The 27,029-nt window shown below is 33.4% G+C and overlaps 2 protein-coding genes across 3 annotated transcripts in view; one reads left to right on the forward strand and one right to left on the reverse strand.

Annotated features, from left to right (window-relative positions):
- Positions 1 to 27,029, forward strand: part of LOC114325220 (midasin) — a 700,017-nt gene that overhangs the window by 73,381 nt on the left and 599,607 nt on the right. The window lies entirely within an intron of this gene.
- The window catches only part of LOC114343967 (uncharacterized), a 518,845-nt gene continuing 506,371 nt past the window's right edge, over positions 14,556 to 27,029 (reverse strand). The window contains exon 8 of one of the 2 annotated variants that reach the window (XM_050656604.1): positions 14,556 to 15,072. In XM_050656604.1, the coding sequence (XP_050512561.1) occupies positions 14,932 to 15,072 (141 nt within the window). In that variant the 3' untranslated portion in view covers positions 14,556 to 14,931. The remainder of the gene's footprint in view (positions 15,073 to 27,029) is intronic. The other variant, XM_050656605.1, reaches the window with a different exon arrangement.

A 27,029-nucleotide genomic window follows, 5' to 3' on the forward strand; every position in this document is an offset into this window, starting at 1 on the left:
GCCGTTAGAGCAGAATAATGTAATCACCTATCAACTGAATACATTTATATGGTATTAATTTAACCAAATAAAGTAGTTATGAGAATATAGTGTATTTCTGATATCAATCCCATCACCAGAGCAGTTTAAATCACCACGTACCACCATATGGCGATCCTGGCAGGATCGCCATATGGTGGTTCCTGTTTACCTGAACCATCTCAGATGATTGAGGGGTGGTTAATCCCCTACCATAAGGGTTGATGAAGTAACACTACTCACTATAAATTCATTTATTTGGTATTTGAGATCCCAACGGGTAAACATCACAGCGGATAAATATTATACCACCAGCTCTTTACCGTAGTTACTTCAACGTACACATAAATGAATTTACAGTGAGTAGTGTTACTTCATCAACCCTTATGGTAGGGGGTAACCACCCCTCAATCATCTGAGATGGTTCAGATAAACAAGAACCACCATAAGGGGTAATTCTGCATGAAAAAATAATGACAGTTTGCTTTATAAACGTATGACCGCAAATGCTTCGTTTCCGAGATAGGAGGTGTTAAAATAATACAAACTGACGATTTATTTATTGCTCTAAAACCGGTTAAGATATGCAAATTAAACTTGGTAGATTTTAAGAGGTAGTTATTGTGCATTTTTTGACATACAATTAATAATTTTATGTTCACCATTGGCGCACATAAGGGTCATATTACCCGTATGCGCGCCAATGGTGAATATTAAATACCTAATTGTATATCAAAGAATGCGCAACAACTACCTCTTACAACCCACCAAATTTCATTTGCATATCTTAACCGATTTTATAGCAATAAATAAATCGTCAGTTTGTAAGAAAAATTTCAACACCTCCTATCTCGGAAACGAAGCATTTGCGGGCATACGTTTATAAAACAAACTGTCATTATTTTTTCATGCAGAATTACCAAAAGCACCTCGTATTGACAAAAAACAAGGCTAGTTGATAAAGTACCTAACTTTTTTATTATCCAACATAAGCGAATGAATCAAAAAACAGAATGTTAAGAAAACATGAGGCTATAATATGTAGTTTGGTTTTAATTTCAATATTTTATAAATGCTAGAAAATTCCACAAGGTTAACTTTGAGAAAAAAACACAGTTTGATTCGTACACCCGGTATACAATGAAAATTTACTTGTTTAGTAACAACATTATTACAGCGATATTGTTCAAGAATAAGGCTACAGTATATTAAAAAAATCACGTAAATCGGACAACAGATTTAGGAAATTCGAGACATAAAAAATGACCCATTTTCAAGGTGGTGCATTAATTTCTTGGAGAAGTCCATATTATGTCTTTCCGCAACTATACCTGACCGAATCAAAGTGGAACTTTTTATACCTTATTTCTCTCGAATACTTTTATAGTGAGATATTTCCTGCAAAAATCTTGGGTTAAAGTACTGGGATTATTAATTTAGTTTCTTAAATGTACACTCGACCGTAATAAACAAACTAGCTATAATGCTATAAAAACTAGCGGTGCAGGTCGTAGTTTCAGGGGCATTCCATCCAACATTCATCGTCCTAAAACCCTAACGTGGGAAAATTTCATTATTCGCGAACGACCAAAGCAAAACAGGGAGAGCAGATAAAACGTTATCCCCGTCACAATGGAGAGATAGCGATAATTTCGGACAAATTTAACGACACTGGAGAATTCGTCACACGTTGTTAACTGTTATACATTAATCCTAATTGGGCAATAGAGATAGGTTAAATATAGGTAAAGATAGCAATGGGATTGAAGTTTTACACCAGTGGGAAGGTTAATACTTCGTTGATAATGGCAGTTGGAGTAGACTAGGATTTGTCCTATCGATTCGTTCGATAACGAATTGAATAGATGGATTGAATTTGAGTTTGCAAAAATAATCATTTGGAGCTGTTTGCCACAATTTTGGAAGGATCACACTAATGTCAAAGAGTTTTTTTATTGACAGTGAGAAAATACCTAATCTTGTAACAATATAACAACCCATGTATAACAGTAGAGTCACTAGCTATATTATCCAACAACACTTGAGATGACGATTTTATTGTTGAGACTTCGATTATCTCAGGCTCATTTGTAGATGAAAATCTGTGCAATGAGAAATTTTGGCAGCGACACACAAAGATGAAAGAAAAATATTAACTAATCTTATTTATTATAAATGTAATATAAAAAAAAAGCAAATCTTGCCTAAATCTGCACAAGAACAAAAATCTGAAAATAATGCTTATGACAATAATTATTATTGTTAATATACACTCACCGGCACAAAATTCCGCCATCCAAAATTTTTGATTAAGTTTGACAATCTATAACTTTATTAAAAAGGGGTTCAAGGCAGGTTTTGTTTATATTCGATTCAGAGTTGGACTACCATCTCCATATAGCAACTATTTCAGCATCCTTATGCATCATCAGTGAAGATTATGCAGTCACAACTCTGAAGGAAATATAAACATTCTGCCTCTTTTAAGGCAAAACATCGCGATGCAATGAACCCACCTTTTGAGACGCAAATCAGCGACATCTCTCGTATTACGAGGAAAACAACGAAAAGCCCCAGATACAAAGTTTACTACTTTTTAAACAATTAGAATAATTGAAATAAAAATATAATAAACAATATTTTAAATCTAAGACTTTTCGTTAATAAACTGCTTTCTGGCTGCATCCCATATCTCCGGATTTTACAATATATAATCACGTAGAGACGACGAAAATAGGAGAAAGCAAATAGAGGACACTTAGGCCACGCATTTACCTTCTCTTCGTCTAGGAAAAGGACCGAAAGACAGTTTCTAAATACCCAAAAACTGAGTAAAATGAAAAAGATTAAAAAGGGTTCAGGGCAGGTTTTGTTTATATTCGATTCAGAGTTGGACTACCATCTCCATATAGCAACTACTTTAAAATATTGTTTATTATATTTTTATTTCAATTATTCTAATTGTTTAAAAAGTAGTAAACTTTGTATCTGGGGCTTTTCGTTGTTTTCCTCGTAATACGAGAGATGTCGCTGATTTGCGTCTCAAAAGATGGGTTCATTGCATCGCGATGTTTTGCCTTAAAAGAGGCAGAATGTTTATATTCCCTTCAGAGTTGTGACTGTATAACTTTATTATTTGTACTCCGATTTTCAAGATACTTGCATCAGTTTGTAGGTACATGTATTGATGTCGTTTGCTATTATTCCGGTAACAAAAAATTTTTGCTTAGATGGCATTATACGGGGGTGAATGGAAGCGTTGTTTTTTCTCCTAACTTTAAAAAGTTATGTGGAAAAATTGGAGGGCTGATTTTGTTTCATACTCCTTTTGTATTATCCTGGAGGTATCACTAAAGTTTTGTTTTTTGAATTTTCTGAATATCTCTTTTCTTGTAAGAGCTGTAAAGAAAAACACTTCTTTGAAGGTTTATTTAATTAAAAATATCAAACGCACTAAAATTAGCAAAACAAAACAAAATTAACAACAAAACAAAACAATTTAATAGCGGGTATATCCACCCCTTGCAGCAACGACTGCTAGCAATCTGTTCAGCATCGAATAAATATGTGTTTTCCTTGCCTGGGGAATAGCCTGATATTCCTCTACCTGGGCTATAACTGTACCAAATTTTCTGGAGGCCTAGGATGACGGCAAATAGCTTTTTTAATTCATCCCAGAAATGCTCAATAGGATTGAGATCTGGGCTGCAGGCGGGCCATTCTAATCTTATCAATGAAACCTCTATTTTATGATTCAATCAGTGGTTTTATTTACAAAAAATGGTCAGTTCTTACAAGAAAAAGAATATTCGGATAATTCAAAAAACAAAATTTTGGTGATGCCTCTGGGTTAATATGACAGGGCTACGAAACAAAATCAGCTATTCCATTTTTCCACAGAATTTTTTAAAATCAGGAGAAAATACAACGCTTCCTTTCACCCCTGTATAATGGCACGCAATCAAAACTTTTTTGTTACCAGAATAATACCAAACAATTTTAATACATATACCTACAAACCGGTGCAAGAATCTTGAAAATCGGAGCACAAATAATCATCATCATTCTCTTATCCCTATGCGGGGTCGGCTTCCCTAATTGCATTTCTCCACACAATTCTATCCTGGGTCATATCAATATTAATCCCCTTTACCAACATGTCCTGCCTAATCGTCTCCCCCCACGTCTTCTTTGGTCTTCCTCTCCTACTCTTTCCAGGAATCTGCACTTCAGCTACTCTTCGTATAGGATGATTAACGTCTCGACGTTGAACATGATCAAACCATCTCAACCTATGCTCTCATTTTGGCATCAATTGGTGCCACACCTAGACTTCCCCTAATATACTCATTTTTAATTTTATCCTTTCTTGTCACTCCACTCATCCATCTAAGCATTCTCATCTCCGCCACATGCATTCGTTGTTCCTCTTTCTTTTTCACTGCCCAAAATTCAGTTCCGTACATCATAGCCGGTCTTATGGCTATTTTATAGAATTTTCCTTTCAGCTTCATTGGAACTTTTCTGTCACATAACACACCACTCGCTTTCTTCCACTTCATCCATCCAGCCCTAATTCTACTGCATGCATCTCCATCTATTTCTCCATTACTCTGTAATACCGATCCCAGGTACTTAAAACTATTGCTTTTTACAATCAGTTCACCATCCAAAGATACCATTTTATTTGTAGTAACTCCAGCTTTAAATGAACATTCCAAATACTCCTACTAAGTTTTAAACCTTTGTCCTCCAGAGCTCGTGTTCACTGATCCAGTTTTTGTTCTAAGTCTCTTTCACTATTTCCTACTAACACGACATCATCAGCATACATTAAGCACCATGGAATGTTACCCTGTAGTTTCGCTGTTATCTGGTCCAAAACTAATGAGAATAAATACGAACTAAGCACCGAGCCTTGGTGCAATCCTACTTTCACATAAAATTTATCAGTCTCTCCCACACCTGTCCTAACACTAGTCGTTACTCCCTCATACATATCCCTCACAATCTTTACATATGCACCAGGGACTCCTTTCTTATTGAGTGCCCACCACAGAATCTCTCGAGGAACTCTATCATATGCTTTCTCAAGATCAATGAATACCATATGAGCGTTTGTTTCTTTACTCCTCTATTTTTCCATCAACTGTCTTATAATGAAAATTGCGTCTGTTGATCTGACCTGCATAAAGCCAAATTGATTCTCGGATATGTCGGTCTCTTCACGTATCCCTCTATCAATTACTCTCTCCCATATTTTGATGGTGTGGCTAAGCAGTTTCATAGCCCTGTAGTTTGTACACTGCTGTATATCTCCCTTGCTTTTGTAGATAGGTACTACTATACTGCTACTAGTATACTGCTATAGGTACTAGTATACTACGGAGCACAAATAATAAAGTTATAAATTGTCAAACTTAATCAAAAATTTTGGGTGGCGGAATTTTGTGTCGGTGAGTGTATTTTTGTATCTAAGGTAGCTGCAGTTGTTGTTAGGTACTTGTGGATGTATGAAGCTGTAGAGTAGCAGTAGTTGTTAGTTACGTCAGAATGTAGCTGAAGTTGTAGAGTAACGGTAGTTGTTAGGTACTTCTGAATGTAGCTGAAGTTGTAGAGTAGCGGTAGTTATGTACTTGTTGACTTCTTCATGGTAACAGTCATGCTACTTTAATCTGCCTTGTGTGGCGCAGTACGTGGTTTGGGCTGTCCCACCAAAAAGGAGGACAAGAAAAATTCCAATATAAAATACTACTTTAAATAAATAAAAGGCACAGAAAAAAACTTTCCCACTTCCATTATTTTGAAGCAAAACTTGAATCACAGATCGGAAATCAGAGTGGCCAATAGACAAATATTGTGGATTAGGGTATAGTGTGGATTAGGGTGCATCGAAAAAGGCGAAAAAAAATTTTTTTTTTGCGATGGAAAAGTAATACCTCACAAAAGTTGCCCAATCAACTGTTAAGTATTCTGGTAAAATTTTTTCGAAATTGGAAAATATCTTCTGCCCCCCCAAGACAATTAAAAATTTTGAAAAAATGTTAACAGACGACAAACATTTTTATTTCGAAACGAAAATGTAATAGCTCATAAAAGTTGCTTAACACACTATTTAGTATTTTAGTAAAATTGCGTTGAAATAAAAAAACGTTTTCTGCCCCCCACGGCAACTAAAAATTAGAAAACAGTACATTGTTTACCGGGTAGGAAAAGCTTAACATTCCTGGACGACTGTGAAGATTGCTAAGTCGAGGCGCAAGCCGAGACTTAGCAACACAGAGTCCAGGAATGTGGCTTTTCCTACGAGGTAAACATACTATTTTTCCGCAAATCGTTTAAAATTCGACAGATATTGATTGATTTAAAAAAAACGCGATAATTTTATTCCCAAATAAATGGTGCTTTGAAATTTCTAATAAAATTACTTGGGTTACTATGGAAACGTATTGAGGTTGAATTGTCAAACTTGACTCTTATAAATAGAACACTAACAACTGTACGGAAATATCATTTCCTTACAGTAAGGAAATGACATTTCCTTACAGTAAGGAAGTCCTGACTTTTTCTTCAAGAAATTTTGACAGGAATGTCAAAATTTCCTGGCGATTTGCGGAAAAATACATTAATATGCGAATTTCTTTTGCAAGGGAAATCTAATACCTAATAGAACTTGAATAAATAAATTCGGTTTAAGTTGGAACATACTTTCTGGTTTCACAACGCAATTAAAAATTTTACTTAAGAAAAGTATACTAAAACATTGTTTTTATAACAAAATAGCCTAACTTATCCGTCTCCCTGACGTCACCCAAGTTTTTTAATACTAAAATAAATACAGTGCGTCCATAAAGTAACGCATAAATTCGTTATTTTGTAAACCGGCGACTTTAAGGAAAAATCCCGAAACAGGTCGATTTTTATTTTTAAATTACGATTTTTTGGCATATATATCATCCTCGTGACGTCACCCATCTGGGCGTGATGACGTAATCGATGATTTTTTTAAATGGGAACAGGGTCATGTGATAGCTCATTTGAAAAGGTATTTAATTCTCTATCCAATAATATAAACATTAACATAATTATTTATACAGGGTGTTCAAAAAACATTTTTTTAATTAAAATAAGTGAGACAAAAAGAAGAATATATGTAATTTATTTTAAATCAAAATGTATTTTATTACTGTCAGTAAAGAGAAAAAAATTTTATTTGACAAATAAACATTGATTTTCGTTTAAACGAAATATTCAAACTGCCACGAGACAGGTGGGTGGCAGCTTTAACATTGAATTTAAGCGAAAAACAATATTTATTTGTCAAATAAACATTTTTTCCTGTTTTCTGACAACAGTAAAACGTATTTTGAATTAAATAAATAACATACATTCTTCTTTTTGCCTCAATTATTTTAATTAAAAAAATGTTTTTTTGAACACCTTGTATAAATAAATATGTTAATGTTTATATTAGTGAATAGAGAATTGAATACCCTTTCAAATGAGCTATCACATGACCCCTATTCTTATTTAAAAAAATCATCGATTGCGTCATCATGCCCAGATGGATGACGTCACTAGTATGATATATATGCCAAAAAATCGGAATTTAAAAATAAAAATCGACCAGTTTCGGAATTTTTTCTTAATATCGCCGGTTTACAAAATAATGAATTTATGCGTGACTTTATGGACGCACTGTATAAAGCAAAGTACAAAATTAGGTATATAAATATTACAAAAAAATATGGTAACAGCATTATATTCGAAGATGTCTTCCGATTTAGCATTAAAGTGGGGCATAGTTTTTCTGGAATTAATTCGAGGTTTTATAAATCCATCCCTCGAATACGCTCCACAAACAGCTAGAGAAGCTTGTGTCACAAGTTTGACACATCGTTCTACACATTGTTTGTGGCAGTAATTTTTCTCAATCTCAATGGTAAAAGGGTCTAAGTTAGGATTCTTAATAAAATCTCGCAGATTGTCACTCGAAAATCTAGAGAATATAGATGGTTCTGTAAGGTGATATTCTTGTTAGTTAATTAACTCAAAGTAGTCGTTTGAATCAACATTTTTAAGGAGAGAGTTTGAAGACCCTCACGTTTTTTGATTTGGTCACTGGCAAACTTCTTTTGATGTCCAAGGGGTAGATCATTTGAATGTCGCAGACATACAAACCACTGAAGCGATTTTTTAAGATGTTCTTCTAACAGCCGTATTACATCATTCTTAACGCCAGTGTTTACGACTGTTTCGTCACATGCAATAGCTGGATTTGATACTTTCTGATATGATATACCAGACAGCGGATACCCATATCCGAAATATTTGCACCCTGGCTCATGCACAAGTGTTATGTGTTCTTCCACGATCGATTGACCATAAAACTTGGTACTGTTTTTTACTTGAGCCAAAGTTTTGTCTTTGCGTCGGTAACTTTCTTCTTTTACCGTTGTTCTCTCTGATTATATTTGTTTTTGTTTTCCCTATAAATCGAGCTTATCACCATTTTTCTGGTACCTCTTTGATTTAATAGAAATTCGCGCTCATCCAGAGGCACTTTTTGAGATTTGCTACAAAGAAAATTAATCAGAGTTTCACTCACATTTGCATGCAAATGTGAGTTTAACATAGTGTCACATAAAACATTGAATTTTATTTTTGTAAAATTCACTGTTTTGCCTGTTCTTAAATGGTTTCATAAGTTTCATATATTTGTCATGGTAGGCTTTTAAAAGCTGAATAATTCTTGTATGTTAAATTATTAAAATTAAAGCCTTTTTCCATATTTCCTCCAATTTAATTGCAAACTGTTCGGCAATACCAGAAAATTCTGGCTCTTTCTTGCTGAGTTTGTTATCCTCTTGCAAAACTTCATCGCTTGTTTGTATTTCAGTAAAACATTTTCAGGTATATTTGGAGGATGCCCAAAAATGGGGCGGTCCACAGCACATCTTGATTTTATTTCCCATGGTCCTGGTTTATCTATTTTAAAAATCTGTAATTTACAAACAACAATAATAACAAAGTAAGGCATCGCACCAATCATAAGTGAAAATTACACGCACGGACTCACGAAGCGGGACATTTCAAAGGGGTTGGGGAGCCTGAAAAAACACATAAAACTTTAAATATCGTTTAAATTTGTAATTTACAACATTTTAATTTTTTTTAATTGATCTTAGATCCACTTAGCACATATTTTATTCCAAATAATGTAAACTAAATTTCCATAAAAATCAGATATTTAATAAAATAGTAAAATTTAGTAAAAGAGTAAATATGAATAGAATCGAAATATGTACGTGAAAATTTAAATGGAAGAATAAAAATTGGAATAAGATTGGAAATTGGAATAAAATAATTATTTAAATAAAAATAACAAACATAATAACGTTACAATCTATAATACTATTCAATAGTTTTTCTTTTCAGTAAACATTCACGGCTTGTTTTCTACCCACAAAATTTATTAAACTTAATTTTCACTCTGTTTCGAAAGAGTTCCTTTCTCAAGGGCATAGCTATTTGTCTTTTAGAATTGGTCAAAGTTGGTCATTCAGAATTATAATACAGGGTGTCCAGAAACTCTACCGACAAACGAAGACAGGAGATTCCTCATATAATTTTAAGACAATTTAACTAAACTCTCCTAGTCCGAAAATGCTTCCTAAGGGAGCTGGAGCTCTTTGAAAATGGCGTCTTGTAATTCGTTTTTCTTAAATACCTCCAGAACGCTTCTAGTTAGAAAAACGAAAATTGGTGCGCATAATTATCTTCCAGCGGTTAATCGATTCCATCCATTGCGAATTTCTAGTACCGGTCATAGGCATCCGTTTTGGGTAGGGCAACGGTTATTTTATCCAATAACTTTTTTTCTGTTTAACTTTTAAGCATTTTTGACTCTGGATTATTAAATCGTGAGGTATTCTAGTACTCTTGCTTTAAGTCGGTAGGACACACCGTTTCCTAGAAAAATCGATTTGAAAATTTTTCGTTTCTTGAATTTGAAAAAAAAAATTGAAAAAAAATTTCAAAATAGATCGGTCTATTTTACCAACTTAAAGCAAAAGTAACTTTTAGTACTAAAATTCCTCATAATTTAATAATCTAGTGTCAAAAATGCTTAAAAATTAAAAACAAAATAGTTATGCAATAAAATAACCGTTGACCTACCCAAAAAGGACTCAAATAACCGGTACTAGAAATTAGCAATTATTAATGAAATCAATTCATCTCTGGAGTACAAATAAACGTATTAATTTTTATTTTTCTAAATAGTTTTTTTTTTAATTTTTTTTTCAAATTCAATAGACGAAAAATTTTCAAATCGATCTTTCTAGAAAACGGTGTGTCCTACCGGCTTAAAGCAAGAGTACCTTTTGCTAGAATACCTCACAATTTTGACCCTGGATGCTGCATCCAGGGTCAAAAATGCTTAAACATTAAAGACAAAAAAGTTATGGAATAAAATATCCGTTGCCCTACCCAAAATGGACGCCTATGATCGGTACTATAAATTCGCAATGCATGTAATTGATTTATCTCTGAAAGATAAATACGCGTACCGATTTTCGTTTTTCTAAATGGAAGCGTTCTGGAGATATTTAAGAAAAACTCATTACCAGACGCCATCTTCAAATAACTCTAGCTCCCTTAGGAAGCATTTTCGGACTAGGTGAATTGGGTTAAATTGTCTTAAAATTACCTGAGGAATCTCCTGTCTTCGTTTGTCGGTAGAGTTTCTGGACACCCTGTATAAGTATTTTATAATTTATTTTGAATATGGAGAATTTAAAATTGGTTATTAAAAGAATGATTATGATCTAGAAGATGAAGTGCGTACGTAGAACCTGTTTTTCTATTATTTAAAGCCTTTTTGTGTTCTGATATACATTTGTTGAAGGTTCTACCAGTCTGACCAACGTACGTTTTTACAGTCATCATATACAGTTGAAAATAAAAGCTTTCAGTATTTTATTCTTTGATAATAAAACGAACTTCTATCAAGTAACGGTCCTCTAGTGTCTAGTATAGATCTCTGCTTGCGATTAATTTAAAGATTTTGTGATTATCAATAGATTCTGTGAAAAAGTATTTACAACTATTTGCTTTATGCATTTTCCATGTCTATAAGAAAGACAGAAATGCTTTTGCAATATCTTACATTGAAATGATTTGACATTCCACTATTCAAATCCTTATTTAATTTTATAAAATTTCATTTTATAATTTCTTTAGCTTTCCATAATAAAATCTCGTTAATAGCAACAAAAGCTGAGCAAATGAAGTAAAAGTTCCATTAGGGACACGGTTTGTTTTCGTGAATGTTCCTACAAAGCCAACGTCCTTGGAAAGAGAAAATACATGAAAAATCAACATCCAAAAACAACAGTAATCCCTTGGTGTTAAGCTCGCACGAAACTATCACGAAAAATTGCTCAAATACGTCTATAGATTTTCGGCTTTTTCTTTTTCTAGCTATCCCCTGAGGCCAAAGAGGATTTTCAACGCAGTCTCTAGATACGTATATAGAAAAGTCATCAGGCGCGTTATTAAGACTTTCTTTTATTTAGTTTGCGTCTATGATTTATTTTGTGAAAATTAAAAAAAATATTATTTCATTGTGTTTTCGGACATATTTGCAAATATAAAATATCATTTTCTATGCAAAAAATAAACTTTAATTAAATATTTAAACTAATATTAAGATTTCTTTGTATAAGTTATTGACATACGTAGGCAAATGTTAGCCAACAAATGTCTAATCTTTCTGCTCACAGAAAGTTAATGTTTTAGAGACAATTATGTCAATATGTCGTCGATATGTTGTCACCAGCACTACAGACCTTAGAGGCTCTTGGATTCGTTAGTCTTCCACTTTTCCGGCTCTTCACTTGTTCACTACAGGCCCTTGTTTTCATTTCTTCTAGGTTCAGTTCCTATATTCAGAGGAAATATTTAGTGAAGCCTTGGAAAATTGCGAACATGGAATACTTCTAAATGGAGAACGCCTAAACAACATCCGCTATGCAGACGACACCGTTATTTTTGCAGACAGTTTGAACAGTTTACAGCAACTAATAAACAAAGTAAATGAAGTAAGTGAAAGATTTGGACTTCAAGTAAATATATCAAAAACTAAATTTATGATCATCAGCAAAAATAAAATTAGAGACGCCCAACTACTTATCAATAATACACCAGTGGACCGAATAAAACAGTATAACTATCTTGAAACAATAGTAAACGAACAATGGGATCACTCACAAGAAATAAAATGTAGAATAGAGAAGGCTAGGAGTGCATTAAATAACATGGCCAAACTATTTAAAAGCCACAACCTTAATCTGGAGATAAAAATAAGGCTCCTACGATGTTATATCTTCTCAATATTGTATTACGGAGTTGAATCCTGGACACTCACTGAAGCAATGGAGAAAAAAATTGAAGCCTTCGAGATGTGGCTATACAGGCGAATCATAAGGATATCATGGACGGACAAGATTACCAACGAGACCGTATTACGAAGAGTGGGGAAAGAAAGAGAGCTGATGTATATCATTAAAGGGAGAAAGTTAGAATATCTCGGACACATAATGAGAAACGGAAATAAATACAGATTACTGAAAGTAATCATTCAAGCCAAAGTATTCGGAAAGCGAGGTATAGCGAGAAGGAGAATATCATTGTTAAAGAACCAGAAGAAATGGTTCTCCACCACAACAACTAATCTATTTAAAGCATAAGTTAATAAAATAATTATAGCCAGAATGATCGCCAATATTCGAAACGAATAGGCACTAAAAGAAGAAAGGAGAAGAAGGTCAGTTCGGACGGTATGAAACCAGTTCCTTCGTGGTCTCCCTTTTCTCTTGTTCCTCTCCAAAATCTCTAACTTTTTTCTTGTTTTTGACTCATTATCCAAGTTTCACATGCTTACAACACCGTTGGTCTCCCTACTGTTTCATAAGATCGAATATTGGCTATGTACCTACTGCTTTGCTACCTTTCAACAACCGTTTAACTATTTCTGTCTCTTTGTCTCCTCTAACTGTTACTCCAAGGCAAGTACTCAAATTCTGTTACCTACTCAAGATTAAACTTTGGAGTTACCTTCTCTGTCATTCGTCCCTAGAGTGATCCATTTATTATCTTCTGCATTTTCAGGCCATATTTTCTAGTTTCTTCTACAAATTTTGTGAACATTTTTTGAAGTTCTATTCTTGAACGTGTCAGAAACAACCAAGCCATCTGTAAAACACTGTTGTCTTTGGTTTAGAATCGTGCCACTTGTATAGATCTTGGCTCCTCTAATCATCTTTTCTAGTAGTAGCACGTAGATTGAATAAAAACACTATCAACAGAGAAAACCCAATCGATGGTAATATCCAAGAACCCAATTAGATGTAAATTAGTAGTGAACGACCATATAATCGAACAGGTAATGGATTGTGTATACTTATGTGTGGAAATATCTAGTGACAGGCCTCTGTGGCAAGGAACAAAACAGCAGGCCACGAAAGCAGCGAGTATCTAGTTTCTTGAGGGATATAATCTGGCGGGGTAAATATAAGAGCACCAAAAGCAAAGTCCGCATTTATAAGACATATGTTAGACCCATACTGACATACGCAGTTGAGATAAGCGCCGAGACAACAAAGACCAGACAAATAATGAGAAAAATCGAGATCCATAAGTGGTATCACACTCAGAGATAGAATACGAAACGAAGACACATTGAGAGAGCTAGGCGTTCAAGACGTAGTGAGATGGACAAGAGCACGACGACGCATGTGGAGAGACCACGTAGATCGGATGGACCCTGAACGTATGGCGCAATGGGCGAAAACACAGAAGCCCAACACCAAGCGACCCATAGGAAGGCCCAAAAAACGATGGTACCAGAGCTGGAGCTCCGGATCGCAGCAGCGAATGTAACAGAAGAAACAGGACATAGTCCTATTAAAAGAAGAAGAAGATTGAATAAGTCTGTAGATAAAGGGATATTCATCAAAATAGTGTAAAGAGTAATTATTGCAGAAACAGATTTCGTGATTTGCCGAAGGCAAGTAAAATCATGTCGGAATCGTCAAGTAAATGCAGTAAAAATAATTTTTAATTGATACTGTAACCCCCTCTGTGGTTCAGTGGTAAGAGCGACTACCTTTGGACGAAAATATCGTGAGTTCGAATCTCACCTGTGTAGAGAATTTTTCGTTTATTAAAAATTAATAAATGAAAATAGTTTCAATCCTTGTGGGATCGGTACTCACCGGAGGGACCGCAGACGTTCGGATACAATTACAGTGCGTCGACTTTGCTAAGTAACAAGACATTTACTTAACACACACACTACACATTACACTTGGTACCTGATTGGAAAATCCACTGTACCATGCCAATGGCCATTAGTTGTCGATTGTCGAGGTATTAAGCTAAATAAAAAAATAATGGTACTGTATATTTTGTGCTTTATGCAAGCAACTTTGATTTTCATCGAGGTTTGTTAAAGAAAAAAAGAAAAAAAAAACTGTTTATAATTATATAATTAGAACGATAGTCCTACAACATATCTAGATTTCTTATAGTCCACTTCATAAATTTTCTTAAATTTATTAACTGTCATATATATCTGTATTATACATAATCTTAAACATACGTATTTACAATTCTCGAAATAGCCTTACTACTATACCCGTGTATAAACAATTCCGTTGCCACATTTACACCTGGAACCCCACAACAAACTGTTTTGCTACAGTGTTGCCAGTGCTCGCCAATTTCACCGTTGCCAAGATATGAAATTTCGTTTGCTAATATCCCTTGGCTCGCCGTCATCTTGGTCCCCTTTTCCACAGATCCCGTAGGTGTGCCTTATATCCTCGTGGATCTGTCCCAGTCCGGATGCTAGTCGCTTTCCGGTGGCGAAGAAGGTGCGAGGTCTGGGCTGGAGTATCGAGGAGGTTGAGCTTGAGCGATTGGTAATATCCCGTTATCGAGCGATTCGATGAGCTCGACGGGGGTCCAAGGACTCAAATCGGAGTCTCCCTAGAACAAAAAGAAAGTGTTTTTGTTATTTTCAACTTAAGAGAGTTTGACAATTTTCTATTTTTAAATGAAAGTACATAACTTCAAAATATAGTGTATGAAAACTTCAGATTGATCGGAGCAAAATTGCCGGAAATACAGGATATTGAATATCACTACCTTCAGCTCGCTTTGCTGCAGCTTCGCGCCAGCGCGCTTGAGCGTAGTGAGAAACGTTCAACAGCTGGTCCCCTTCTCTTTTGTCAATTACTCCGCGATTCAAAAACATATTCTGGTGTGCATCACTTTACGATTTGATAGACAAAGAGAAATTGAAAATAAAAGTTGTCAAAACTTTAAAGGAGTTTTTCTCAAAACCGTTTTTTTTTTCAAAGGCGGTGGACATTGTAACTCAAAAACCACTTGACCTATCCACCTGAAATTTTGCATAGATTTTCTTTAGACATTTGGTGAGGTAACGCTGTCGAGATATTTCTTGTGTCGTGCTTATTTTTTGTTTAACAATAATAAATATGTTGATTTTTACCCTTTTCTTACAAAAAAAAATCGTTAATTTGGCTTCTAAGTGATACTAAAAACTCAAAAATCGTTAAAACTAAAAAAACTCTACGGAGTATGTTTATTTAATTTAAAAACAAAATAATTTTACCCTAGTTTGAAAAAAAATCACAACTAATCATATCTTAGTAATAGAGTCCGAGAATCACAATATTTCGAAAATTAAAAATTAAATAAAGAAAGTATACAGCAATGAATTATCTCAGGCCGACAAAATTTTACCAATATTTGGAGCCAGAGATCAGACTATAATTTTCAGGTTTTTTGTGCGCTGAATCCGAATCATAGCTCTAAATTGCCAAATTGGCTCTGGTTTCTGAACTAACCTAACATCTTCTTCTTAAAGTGCCTATCCGTTCCGGATGTTGGCGATCATCATGGCTATCTTGACTTTGTTTAGTTCAAACAGTTCAGTGGTAGTCGTGTTATACCACTTTCGTAAATTTTGAAGCCAGGAAATGCGTCTTCTTCCCGGTCCTCTTTTACCATTTACCTTCCCTTGGAGAATCAGTTGGAGAAGGCCGTAACGTTCTTGATTTCTCATTACATGTCCTAGATATTCTAATTTTTTGTTTGTTTTGATGGTTATGAGAATTTCACACTCTTTCCCCATTCTATGCAGGACTTCCACATTAGTAATTCGGTCAAGCCACGATATACGTAAGATGCGCCTATTACACCACATTTCGAAAGCTTCGAGCCGATTCATAACCTAACATAAAAGTACAAAAATAGCTGGTTTTGGCATAAACGTGTAATACCTAGACTTCACCCGTTCTCCTAGTGCAACCGAGAAAAAAAAAGAGATATCGGAGCAAACTCAACCGCATTTAAAAGAGAAAGACTTATACTTTAAGATATGCGTGTTATTTTAGGATAGAAAAACTTAACGGGACTACGTATCGCTATTTTTTCACTTTTGGGTTAGGATATCTGAGAAACCAGAGGCAATTTGGAGCTCAGATTCCTATTCAGTTACCAAAAACCTTCGGAAAATTATACTTTGTTTTCTGGTCTCATGTTTGTCTCATACGCAGGAGATGAATGCCGTAGCTTCGGGAGCTATTAGTCCGTTCTTTAACGGTAAAATATTGCAAAACCTCTAAATTTTAAAGAACCGCTTGGATTGACATGAAATTTGGCATACACATAGCTAACAAGTCAAAGAAAAAAAGTGATATTGTGCCGATATGTGCTTTTGCCCTGGGGGTGATTGTCACCCCCTCTCGGGGGTGAAAATATATTCGTCCAAAGAAAGTCAGTAAATGGATAAACTGGTTAATTTTAAGTAACTTTTCTCCTATAGAGTTTTTTCATTAAGTCAATACTTTTCGAGTTATTTGACAGTGAATATGTTCATTTTTTCAACAAAATAACCACGCTTTTAGACGGTTTTTCGCAAATAACTCAAATAGTAAGTATTTTGCCGAAAAAACATTCTTAGCAAAAATATAGCCTGTAGAAAATAAAAAAAAATGGTGTATACATCACGTCTATACACCTAGTAGAAGCAGAGTTATAGCTAATGAAAAATAGGTTCATATTCGTCAAAGTCCAGATGGAATACTTTAACGTGAAATAACCAAAAATGAAGCACATTTCGGGGAAAACTCATTACAACTTATTTAAAGTGTTTAAAAAAAAGCTTCATTTTTGTTTTATAAAAAAAATTTCTAGCATCAAAATTAAACAAGTTACGCTCAAAATAAAGTTAGTCCCTTTTGGTTTTGGTAAAAAAATCGAGAAAATCACCCCCTAATTAGTATATTAAATGAACTTAATCGTTACAACTTCACAAGTTTCTTGACTCGTGTATATATTGTTTATATGATCTGTAAGTTTCATCGGGTCAAAGTCCTTATTATTGAGCGGGCTGTAGTTAAAAGGGTTGAACGAGTCACTGATCACGAATGTATGCAAATTTAGAAACACCAAATCTTAATCAATTTTTGTCTAACAGAAAAACAAAAAAATACATGATATTCAGAAAAGCAACTCTGACTTTTTTGTTTATCGAAATTTTTGGTATCTCTACAATTTTTAAGTTATTTTGAAAAAAGCATATTTTTTAAAATTTAAATTTTTAAAAATTTTACTTTTAAACCAATTTTTTTAAAAAGTAAGCACTTTGAATGGATGAAACTTACAGATCATATAAACACAACATAAGTAAAATAATTTGTGGAGCGGTAACGATTAATTTCATTTAAGTTGCTAAAATTAGGGGTTGGTCTACCCGATTTTTTTTTGCAAAAACAAAAGGGGCCAACTTTATTTTGAGCCTAACTTGCTTAAATTTAATGCTAGAAACTTTTTGTAAAAACAGAAATAAAGCTTTTTTTAAACGATTTAAAAAGTTATAATGGGTTTTCTCCAAAAAGTGTTTAATTTTTTGGATATTTCACGTCGAAATATTCTATTTGAAATTTGGTGAATATGAATCTTATTTTTCATTGGCAATAACTCTGGTTCTACGAGATCCAAAGACCTAACGCGTACACCATTTTTTTTACTTTTTTATAGGCTATATTTTTGCTAAGAACTTTTTTTCGACAAAATACTTACTTTTTGAGTTATTTGCGAAAAGCCGTCTAAAAATGTGGTTATTTTGTTGAAAAATGAACATATTCACTCGCAAATAACTCGAAAAGTGTTGACTTGGCGAAAAAGCTCTATAGAACAAAAGTTACTTAAAATTAAGTCAGTTTACCCATTTCCGGACTTATTTTGGACATATATTTTTTCACCCTCAAGAGGGGGTGAAAGTCACCCCCAGGGCAAAAGCACACATCGGCACAATATCACTTTTTTTCTTTGACATGTAAGCTATACGTATGCCAAATTTCATGTCAATCCAAGCGGTTCTTTAAAATTTAGAGCAAAGACCGTGAAAGAATGGACTATATACCGGGACCAGTTAATGCTCTTGAAACTAATGTAATCCATAATTCAATTTCCAAAATGACTTTATTCAATGGTCTTTTTCATTGCTCTAATATTGTCAATGATAACGGAGTTTTCTCCCATTTTTGTCCTGAACAGACCTTCATTCTCATCTTTTAACATCCACCGTTTTTTGTGGTCTTCTCCAATATTTTAGTTTACTATTTGTCCAGACGTAAAAAACACACGTTTTATACGTGTGGGAAAGTTACTTAATAAACAATCTAATATATTTATTCTTCGTAAGAAGTCCTATTAAGGGGGTAGGCGCAAAATCTGGGTCCAATGCTATTTAAATGCATTCATTTTTTTCGAATCTTGAGAGGACTAATAAATATTTTTGAAAAATTTAAACACAGAATGAAAGATTACATTATTACTGAGGGCCGAAAGTATGTATGTATACACCGTTCTTAGGCGTCAACGCCCTTCGGTAGGGATCTATGGAGGAGTATCACCAAGCCGGAAGCCCTTATCCCTTCCCGTACCGCTCCTCCATAGGCCGATCAGACGCCAGTTTATTCCAATATTGGAAAAGGCCGAAAGTCCCTTAAACAAAAAGTTTCTTTTGAACGAAATATTTGAAAATTAAAAATCACACTAAATTTTCTTTATTTTTCACCCCTGTAACTTATTAATGTAAACATTATAGAAATTTTCAGGAACTTTAGGCCCTCGGTAACAATGTAATCTTTTATTCTGTGTTTAAATTTTTCAAAAATACTTATAGTCAGGGAGCCCACGCCTATTTTCACTATTTACTACTAACAAGCTAATTTTACGTGAGTAAGTAGCTCCATTTTGACGAGACGCCCACTTTTTGTCCATAAAATTTTTGCGTATGTGGTAGATAACAAAGATATCAGGGATAGTCCAGTTGGGTTAGACGAATAACAGGCCTAATGCCGAGCTGTCCCAAATTTTATTTTTCTGATCTTTAGGGAGGGTCAAAGGTAGTGTAAATTTAAAATCTCGACTGAATTCCGCCGTTGCGTTAGCCGTCATTTTGATTTTAAACAGGAACCGTTTTTGCTCAATATCTCCGCCATTTTCAACTTCTCGACAAAAAGTATGCGAACTGAAATTGTTGAAAATGTGTTTGGAAAATAATGACAGTTATAATTTTCCCCCATAACTCTAAAAATATCGACCGTTTTAATGAAAGAAATTATAGAAAATCACATTTTTAATAATTTTAGTTCTCATACTTTTTGTCGAGAAGTTGAAAATGGCGGAGATATTGAGCAAAAACGGTTCCTGTTTAAAATCAAAATGACGGCTAACGCAACGGCGGAATTCAGTCGAGATTTTAAATTTACACTACTATTGACCCTACCTAAAGATTGGAAAAATAAAATTTGGGGCAGCTCGGCATGTTATTCGTCTAACCCGAATGGACTATCCCTGCTATCTTTGTTATCTACCACATATGGAAATTGTTGTAAGGAAAAAAGTTGGGAGTCTCGTCAAAATTCACGAAAAATTAGCTTGCTAGTAGTAAATGGTGAAAATAGGCCTGGGATCCTGACTGTTATTAGTAAAGCTCGGATTATAGGCAAAATGCCTTTTTTTTGCCTATTTTGCCTATTATAATTGTTTTTTACACTTTTTGCCTTTTTTCGTAAATTCCGCCTATTTGTGCCTTTTTAAAATTTCATGGTACTACCCATGATATTATTCTATTACTAAACCATTCTATAATAAAATTTTGGGTCAATAATAAAATATCAATGGTTTGTTTATATAACAGATTTCTAGGAAAATGTACCTGATCGAGACTTGAGGGTTAACTATTTGGAAATCCCTAAGCTTTATTAGTTTATTATCAGTTGTACAGTCGGTTACTGTATCAGAGTTTAGTCACAAATTGCTATATCCTAGTTTAGTTTTGTTGCGTATACCGAAAAGCAAAGAACACGTTTTAAAACGTTTTAGACATTTGTGTGAAAATATGACATCTAAATTAAGGCTATGGATCGCACCTTATTCGGAACTTTCTCTAGAAGGAGATGGAGCATTTTGTAAACCATGCGGCAAATCGGTAAGTTTTATTTTTTCTCTTTTTTTCTCGTCCCACAACATAACTAAATTCTAAAGCGGTCTTAGAATTCTAATTATTTTTTTTTAAATTCTCAGATTTCAAGTAGAAAAAAGTACTTTATTGACCAGCATTGTGGAACCCCACTTCATAAACGTAATTTGGAAAAATTAAATTCCTCTAAGTTAGCCCAAATATCTCTGCGGGAAAGTTTAAGCAGTTTAAAAAAAAAAGAGGAAGACGCATTTAAATTTGATTTATGCCAGATGATGATTGCATCCAACATTCCTCTATATAAAGTTAATAACCCTAGTTTTAAATGCATTTTCGAAAAATATCTTAATAAATCCTTACCGGACGAGAGTACATTGAGAAAACATACTGTGGAAAAATGTTATGTGGAATGTATTTCAAAAATTAAGCGGGAGTTAGAGGGCAATTTTTTGTATATTATCGTGGATGAAACGACAGATGTATGCGGCAGGTATATAGCTAATTTAATGATTGGAATTTTGAACGAAAACTTTGCGAGAAAACCTTATTTAGTTGCCGTTAAAGAATTGGAAAAAACAAACAATTTAACAATAAGTCGATTTATACAAGATAGTTTAACAAACCTCTTTTTACCCAACCCTATACCAGTGAATAAAATAGTTTTAATGCTTTCAGATGCTGCGGCATATATGTTAAAAGCTGCTGTTAATTTAAAGATTTTTTATTATAATTTAATTCATTGCACTTGTGTAGCCCACGGGGTAAATAGAATTGCTGAAGAAATAAGAAATCTGTTTCCGTTGGTAAATAATTTTATAAATTTTATGAAAAAAGTTTTTGTAAAGGCTCCGTTGAAGGTGCAAATATATATAAAGAAAGACTTCCCGGTGTCCCTTTGCCACCTAAACCAGTAATTACAAGGTGGGGAACCTGGCTCGAAGCAGTTTTTTTTACTTTGAACACTGCAATGAAATAGAATTAGTTATGTCAGAATTTGATGATGATATTTCCGAAGCCATTCGAGTAACAAAAAAAATATTAAAAAATCCCAAATTGAAACAGGAACTCGCTTATATCAGTGACAATAATTATAAATTAATAGTTACCACAATTACCTTATTAGAAAAACAAGAGATAAATTTATGTGAGTCAGTAAAATTAATAGATAATTTAAAGACGAAAATTAAATCGGCACCATGAAGTAACGGTCAATTAATTAAAAAAAAAATGAAATATGTTTTCGACAAGAATGAAGGTTTTTCGTTTTTATCTAATGTTGCTAAAGTTTTGAATGGGACATTTTCCGAAGAATTACAAATTATGCCAGATTTATTATCCGCTCTGAAATATGCTCCAATTACATCTGTCGATGTCGAACGTTCGTTTTCAATGTACAAATTAATTTTAAGTGATCGAAGACATACTTTTAAGACCGAAAATATTAAAAAACATTTAGTTGTTTCTATTAATGATAAAATTTTAAGTGATTATAAATAATAAGTTACATTCCTTTATTGCCTATATTTTGCCTAAATGTTAATATTCCTGCCTTTTTTAATAAAAATCTTTGCCTATATAGGCGCCTTTTTCTTCAATTTTTGTTGTCTATAAATCCGAGCTTTAGTTATTAGTTTTCTCAGGATTCAAAAAAAATTAATACATTGGACCAAAATTTTGCGCTTACCCCCTTAATATTAAGACTGATTAATACCGTGTGATCCAAAATTATTGTCACCATAGGTGGCTCTGTACGACAGAGATAGCTATATAGTGCATGTCTATTCAGATTTCCAGTTTACGTCAACTTTGCAGTGTACGTCAACTTAACAAGAAAAGTTAGGTTATGCAGAGACGTTGGTGGTGGACATATACAGCATCTTGTTTGATTTTATTTATTATTGTTACTTATAATTTTGTTAATTCTTTTTATTTTTGATTGAGCTTCTGTGTTAAAGGTTTTGAATGATTTTTTATGTTTTATAATGTTAATCAAAATTAATTGATAAACCAAGGATATAAATTCAGATTAAAACAATACATACGTAATTTTTTGCACAGCCTAGCTTTGATCCCAATATTTGTGGATCGCTCGTTAGTTTGGATATTACTAATTTCTTCGTTTAGATAAATTACTCTTACATTTAAATCGCGATGTGCTTTTGCGTCGGATTATCTAACTAAAAGGTCTCCGTGAGAGAAAATATTTGCCCTTGGAGATCTCCAAGAATTCTCCTATGATCTCCTCTCCGTCCCTGTCTCTGTACCTCTTTTCCATAAATATTCAAACCAGCACGCGAGTGACGTTCTCAAACTTCCATTCAAGCTCTGAATATAAATGATACCATTTTTATGTTTGTTATACCAATAAAAAATACAATTGAAGGTTTTCCTGATCTAGCATCTTTTCATATAAATTTATTGCAAGTTTTACATCTGGAAATTCATTCTTAAGAGGATCGGTACGTATTTTCGGCTGCAATGCTATTCAAATGGGGATTCATTTTTTTCGAATCCTGAGAAAACTAATAAGTATTTTTGAAAAATTTAAACGCAGAGTGAAAGATTACGTTATTAGCGAGGGCCGAAAGTCCCTGAGAACTTCTATAATGTTTATTTTAATAAGTTACAGGGGTGAAAAACTAAGAGAAAATTTAGTATGATTTTTAATTTCAAATATCTCATTCAAAATAAACTTTTTATTTATTCTAAGGGACTTTCGGCCCTCGGTAATAATTTACTCTTTCATTCTGCGTTTAAATTTTTCAAAAATATTTATTGGTTTTTTCAGGATTCCAAAAAAATGAACACAATGCCGTGGTAATATTTTCCAAATCTATCTTTGTCTTACAACGCACTCAGCCGAATATAATATTGTCAGCATATATTGTCAGTCAGACACTGACAATCAGTGACAATTTTAAATATTTGACATTGCATCGGGAATATTTTGAGTTATTGATTAAATTGATTAAATTGGGACACGCAGGCATTAGGGGTAACGAAATAGTAGACAGGCTAGCCAAATCCGCCCTAGAAATAGGCGAAGAACTTCCCATGAACTTACTACCCATTTCGGATATTGATATTATTAGTAGACGACACCAAAAAGAAAATTGGCAAAGGTATTATCGAAACACGAGAACTGGTAGTAATTACAAACAAATGCAGCCTGAAATTCCCATTAAGGAATCCTGAGAAAACTAATAAGTATTTTTGAAAAATTTAAACGCAAAATGAAAGATTACGTTATTAGCGAGGGCCAAAAGTCCCTGAGAACTTCTATAATGTTTATTTTAATAAGTTACAGGGGTGAAAAACTAAGAGAAAATTTAGTGTGATTTTTAATTTCAAATATATCATTCAAAATAAACTTTTTATTTATTCTAAGGGACTTTCGGCCCTCGGTAATAATTTAGTCTTTTATTCTGCGTTCAAATTTTTCAAAAATATTTAATGGTTTTTTCAGGATTCGAAAAAAATGAACACAATGCCGTCAATCAATTTTCCAAATTGATCTTTGTCTTACAACGCACTCAGCCGAATATAATATTGTCAGCATATATTGTCAGTGAGACACTGACAATCAGTGACAATTTTAAATATTTGACATTGCATCGGGAATATGTTGAGTTATTGATTAAATATTATTGATATATAGTGTATTTGATAAATAATTGATTTAAGACGTGAACTTAATAAAAAGTTATTTATTGTGTATTATTTGTGGAAGATCCAGGCAGAGAATACATCAGGATAATATATTCTGTGATTTAAGTATTTTTTTGTTAAAGATGTTCAAAATTGTAAGCGTTCCATAACAATATATTATTAAAAAATCACTTTAACACTTTTCCTCTTTTCTCGATTGAGTATTAGTCTTTGTTGTACAAATAAATTATTACAATCACTGAATACATAGTTAGTGAAAAAATTATCACATTTATTAACTGAATTAATAATTTTCAATTATAAAAATTACAGTTATCCAAGAACATTCAAAACCCATCTCTTTAAATTAATGATGACATTTTCAAGTAGAATGACATTCTAGTAATGTTTACATATCCATACCAGTGTAAATTTTACTACACGTAACTTGCCGTGTAAAGACAGAAAAAGTAGGGATACACGTAAAATATTTGCGAATTATGTACCCATAGCCTTAAAAGATGGTTTCATTCTGTATCAAATCGCCATTTCATAAGAGTTATAAATAGATTGAGATGTAATCATGCTCTTACTCTCCTTCATATGTACAGTCTGGGTCTCACAGAGTCACCTAACTATGAGTGTGGAAAAGAAGGTAATCTACTACATATTCTCCTCGAATGTTCACATCAATCAGTAAATACAAACAAATTTTATGATAATCTTAATGTATTAAAAATTCCACTTCCCGTCTACCTGAACAATTTGATATTTTCTGAAGATATTAATATACTAAAAACAATTTACGAAGATATCAAAAATTGTAAATATAGATTGTAGCAATAAAATTTACCCTGTATTTAAGAAATTTTGTTAAAACAAAGCAGGCATGTTTGTTAAAACAAAACAAACATGTTTGTTTTGTTGTTATTTTGTTTTAAATCCTGTAGATTTAAGTAATTATTGTATGGGCCATTCCACGAACATACGCCTATTTTGGATTACTTCGACAACGAATATTTTACTGTGCAACATAAGAAGTACGAAAGTAAATGGCGCTAATAATTATTTTAATAAACAACAATGTAATTTGCAATTTACTTTCGTTCTTCTTATTTTGCACAGTAAGATATTCGTTGTCGAAGTAATCCAAAACAGGCGTATGTTCGTGGAACACAGGTATATATTATAATTGAAAAAAGAAAAGAACAAAAAAAAGAGAAAAAGAAAAGAAAAAAAAAAGAAAAAGAAAAGAAAAAAAAGAAAAAAAAAACTAAGAAGATGTAAACCTCCGCGAGGATGAATCGGGTTTCCGTCTTAGCGTAGTAAAAAAAAAAATTTATAAAAAATAACAATAAAAAAAAATTAACAATATAACAAAAATGCAAAAAAGAATACAAAAAAAAATGTCTGGCTAATTGGCTCGGCCAAGGCCATCAAATTCAATAAAAAAAAAAAAAAAAAGATTAAATTGATATATAGTGTATTTGATAAATAATTGATTTAAGACGTGAACTTAATAAAAAGTTATAACTGAATTAATAATTTGCAATTATAAAAATAACAGTTATCCAAGAACATTCAAAAGCCATCTCTTTAAATTAATGATGACATTTTCAAGTAGAATGACATTCTAGTAATGTTTACATATCCATACCAGTGTGAATTTTACTACACGTAATTTGCCGTCCAAAAACAGAAAAAGTAGGGATACACGTAAAATATTTGCGAATTAATATAGCCTTAAAATAAATTATATTTTTCCTAGGTTTACTAATAATTGCAACTGACGTGTCGGAAAGAGGAGAAAGAAATGATAATGGGGACCGACTAGTCGAATTTTGTGAACTGAACTATGTATAATAAGATATACGAGATATTGTTCAATATTCACTTCTATTCTCTTCTATAAGTTTCCACGACATAATATATTCTAACTATTTCTTGTACTGTGAAGTAACAGTTTCATTATCTGCGTATAATGTAGTGTGTAGAGTATTGCCTATCGGCAGTCACATTCTCTTACATTTCTTTTTCCAGTGTATATGTCCCCATCAACGTCTTTGTAGCCTTCTATCGTCCATTTATGGACATATGCCTCTCCCAATTCCTTCCTTCGATCTTTATCCTGAATAACATACGTTCATCAAAAATGAATAACCATTTTCAATTTCGTTACAAGACGAAACTACAGCCGCATCATTATTCCAGTTCAATCAGAGAGTGCAGCAAGCACCTCTATCGGTTTCGAAACTTATTAGTCTCTCATCAGGAGGCACATATGCTGCTCTTTCTGACCCAACAAGGCCCAACCTCCGTAAGCAGTTACGGATTGTAACGAACGAAATGGCAGCGTAAACTGCTAGCAAAAAACTAAAAACTAAGTTTTCAATCTAATAGCACATACTTCAACAACATACTTTCAATTTGTTCCTGGTATTCTGTAGTTCTCTCAAGTATCCAACTAAGTTTAACAAATCCTGCCCATGTCGGTCTTGCTGTTCTACTGATATCCGCACTTTGGTTCTCTTTGTCAAGTTTCAGAATTTAAAATAGTAGTATGGTATAACTAGACCCAAACCCAGACATCCAAAGTGAGAGTTATCCTCCAACACCAAATTGTTCTATATGGTCCACATAATGTTCAGAAAACAGTAACACCATTTTGAGCGACGGGTTTGGGGGAGGGGGAGGGGAGAAGTCGGTAAATTAGTATTTTTTTACGTTTTTCGCCAATATTTCTAAATTTAAGCAGTTTAGCGTGAACAACATTCTA

This window comes from Diabrotica virgifera, chromosome 7 (genome assembly GCF_917563875.1).
Source record: "Diabrotica virgifera virgifera chromosome 7, PGI_DIABVI_V3a".
NCBI lineage: Eukaryota > Metazoa > Arthropoda > Insecta > Coleoptera > Chrysomelidae > Diabrotica > Diabrotica virgifera.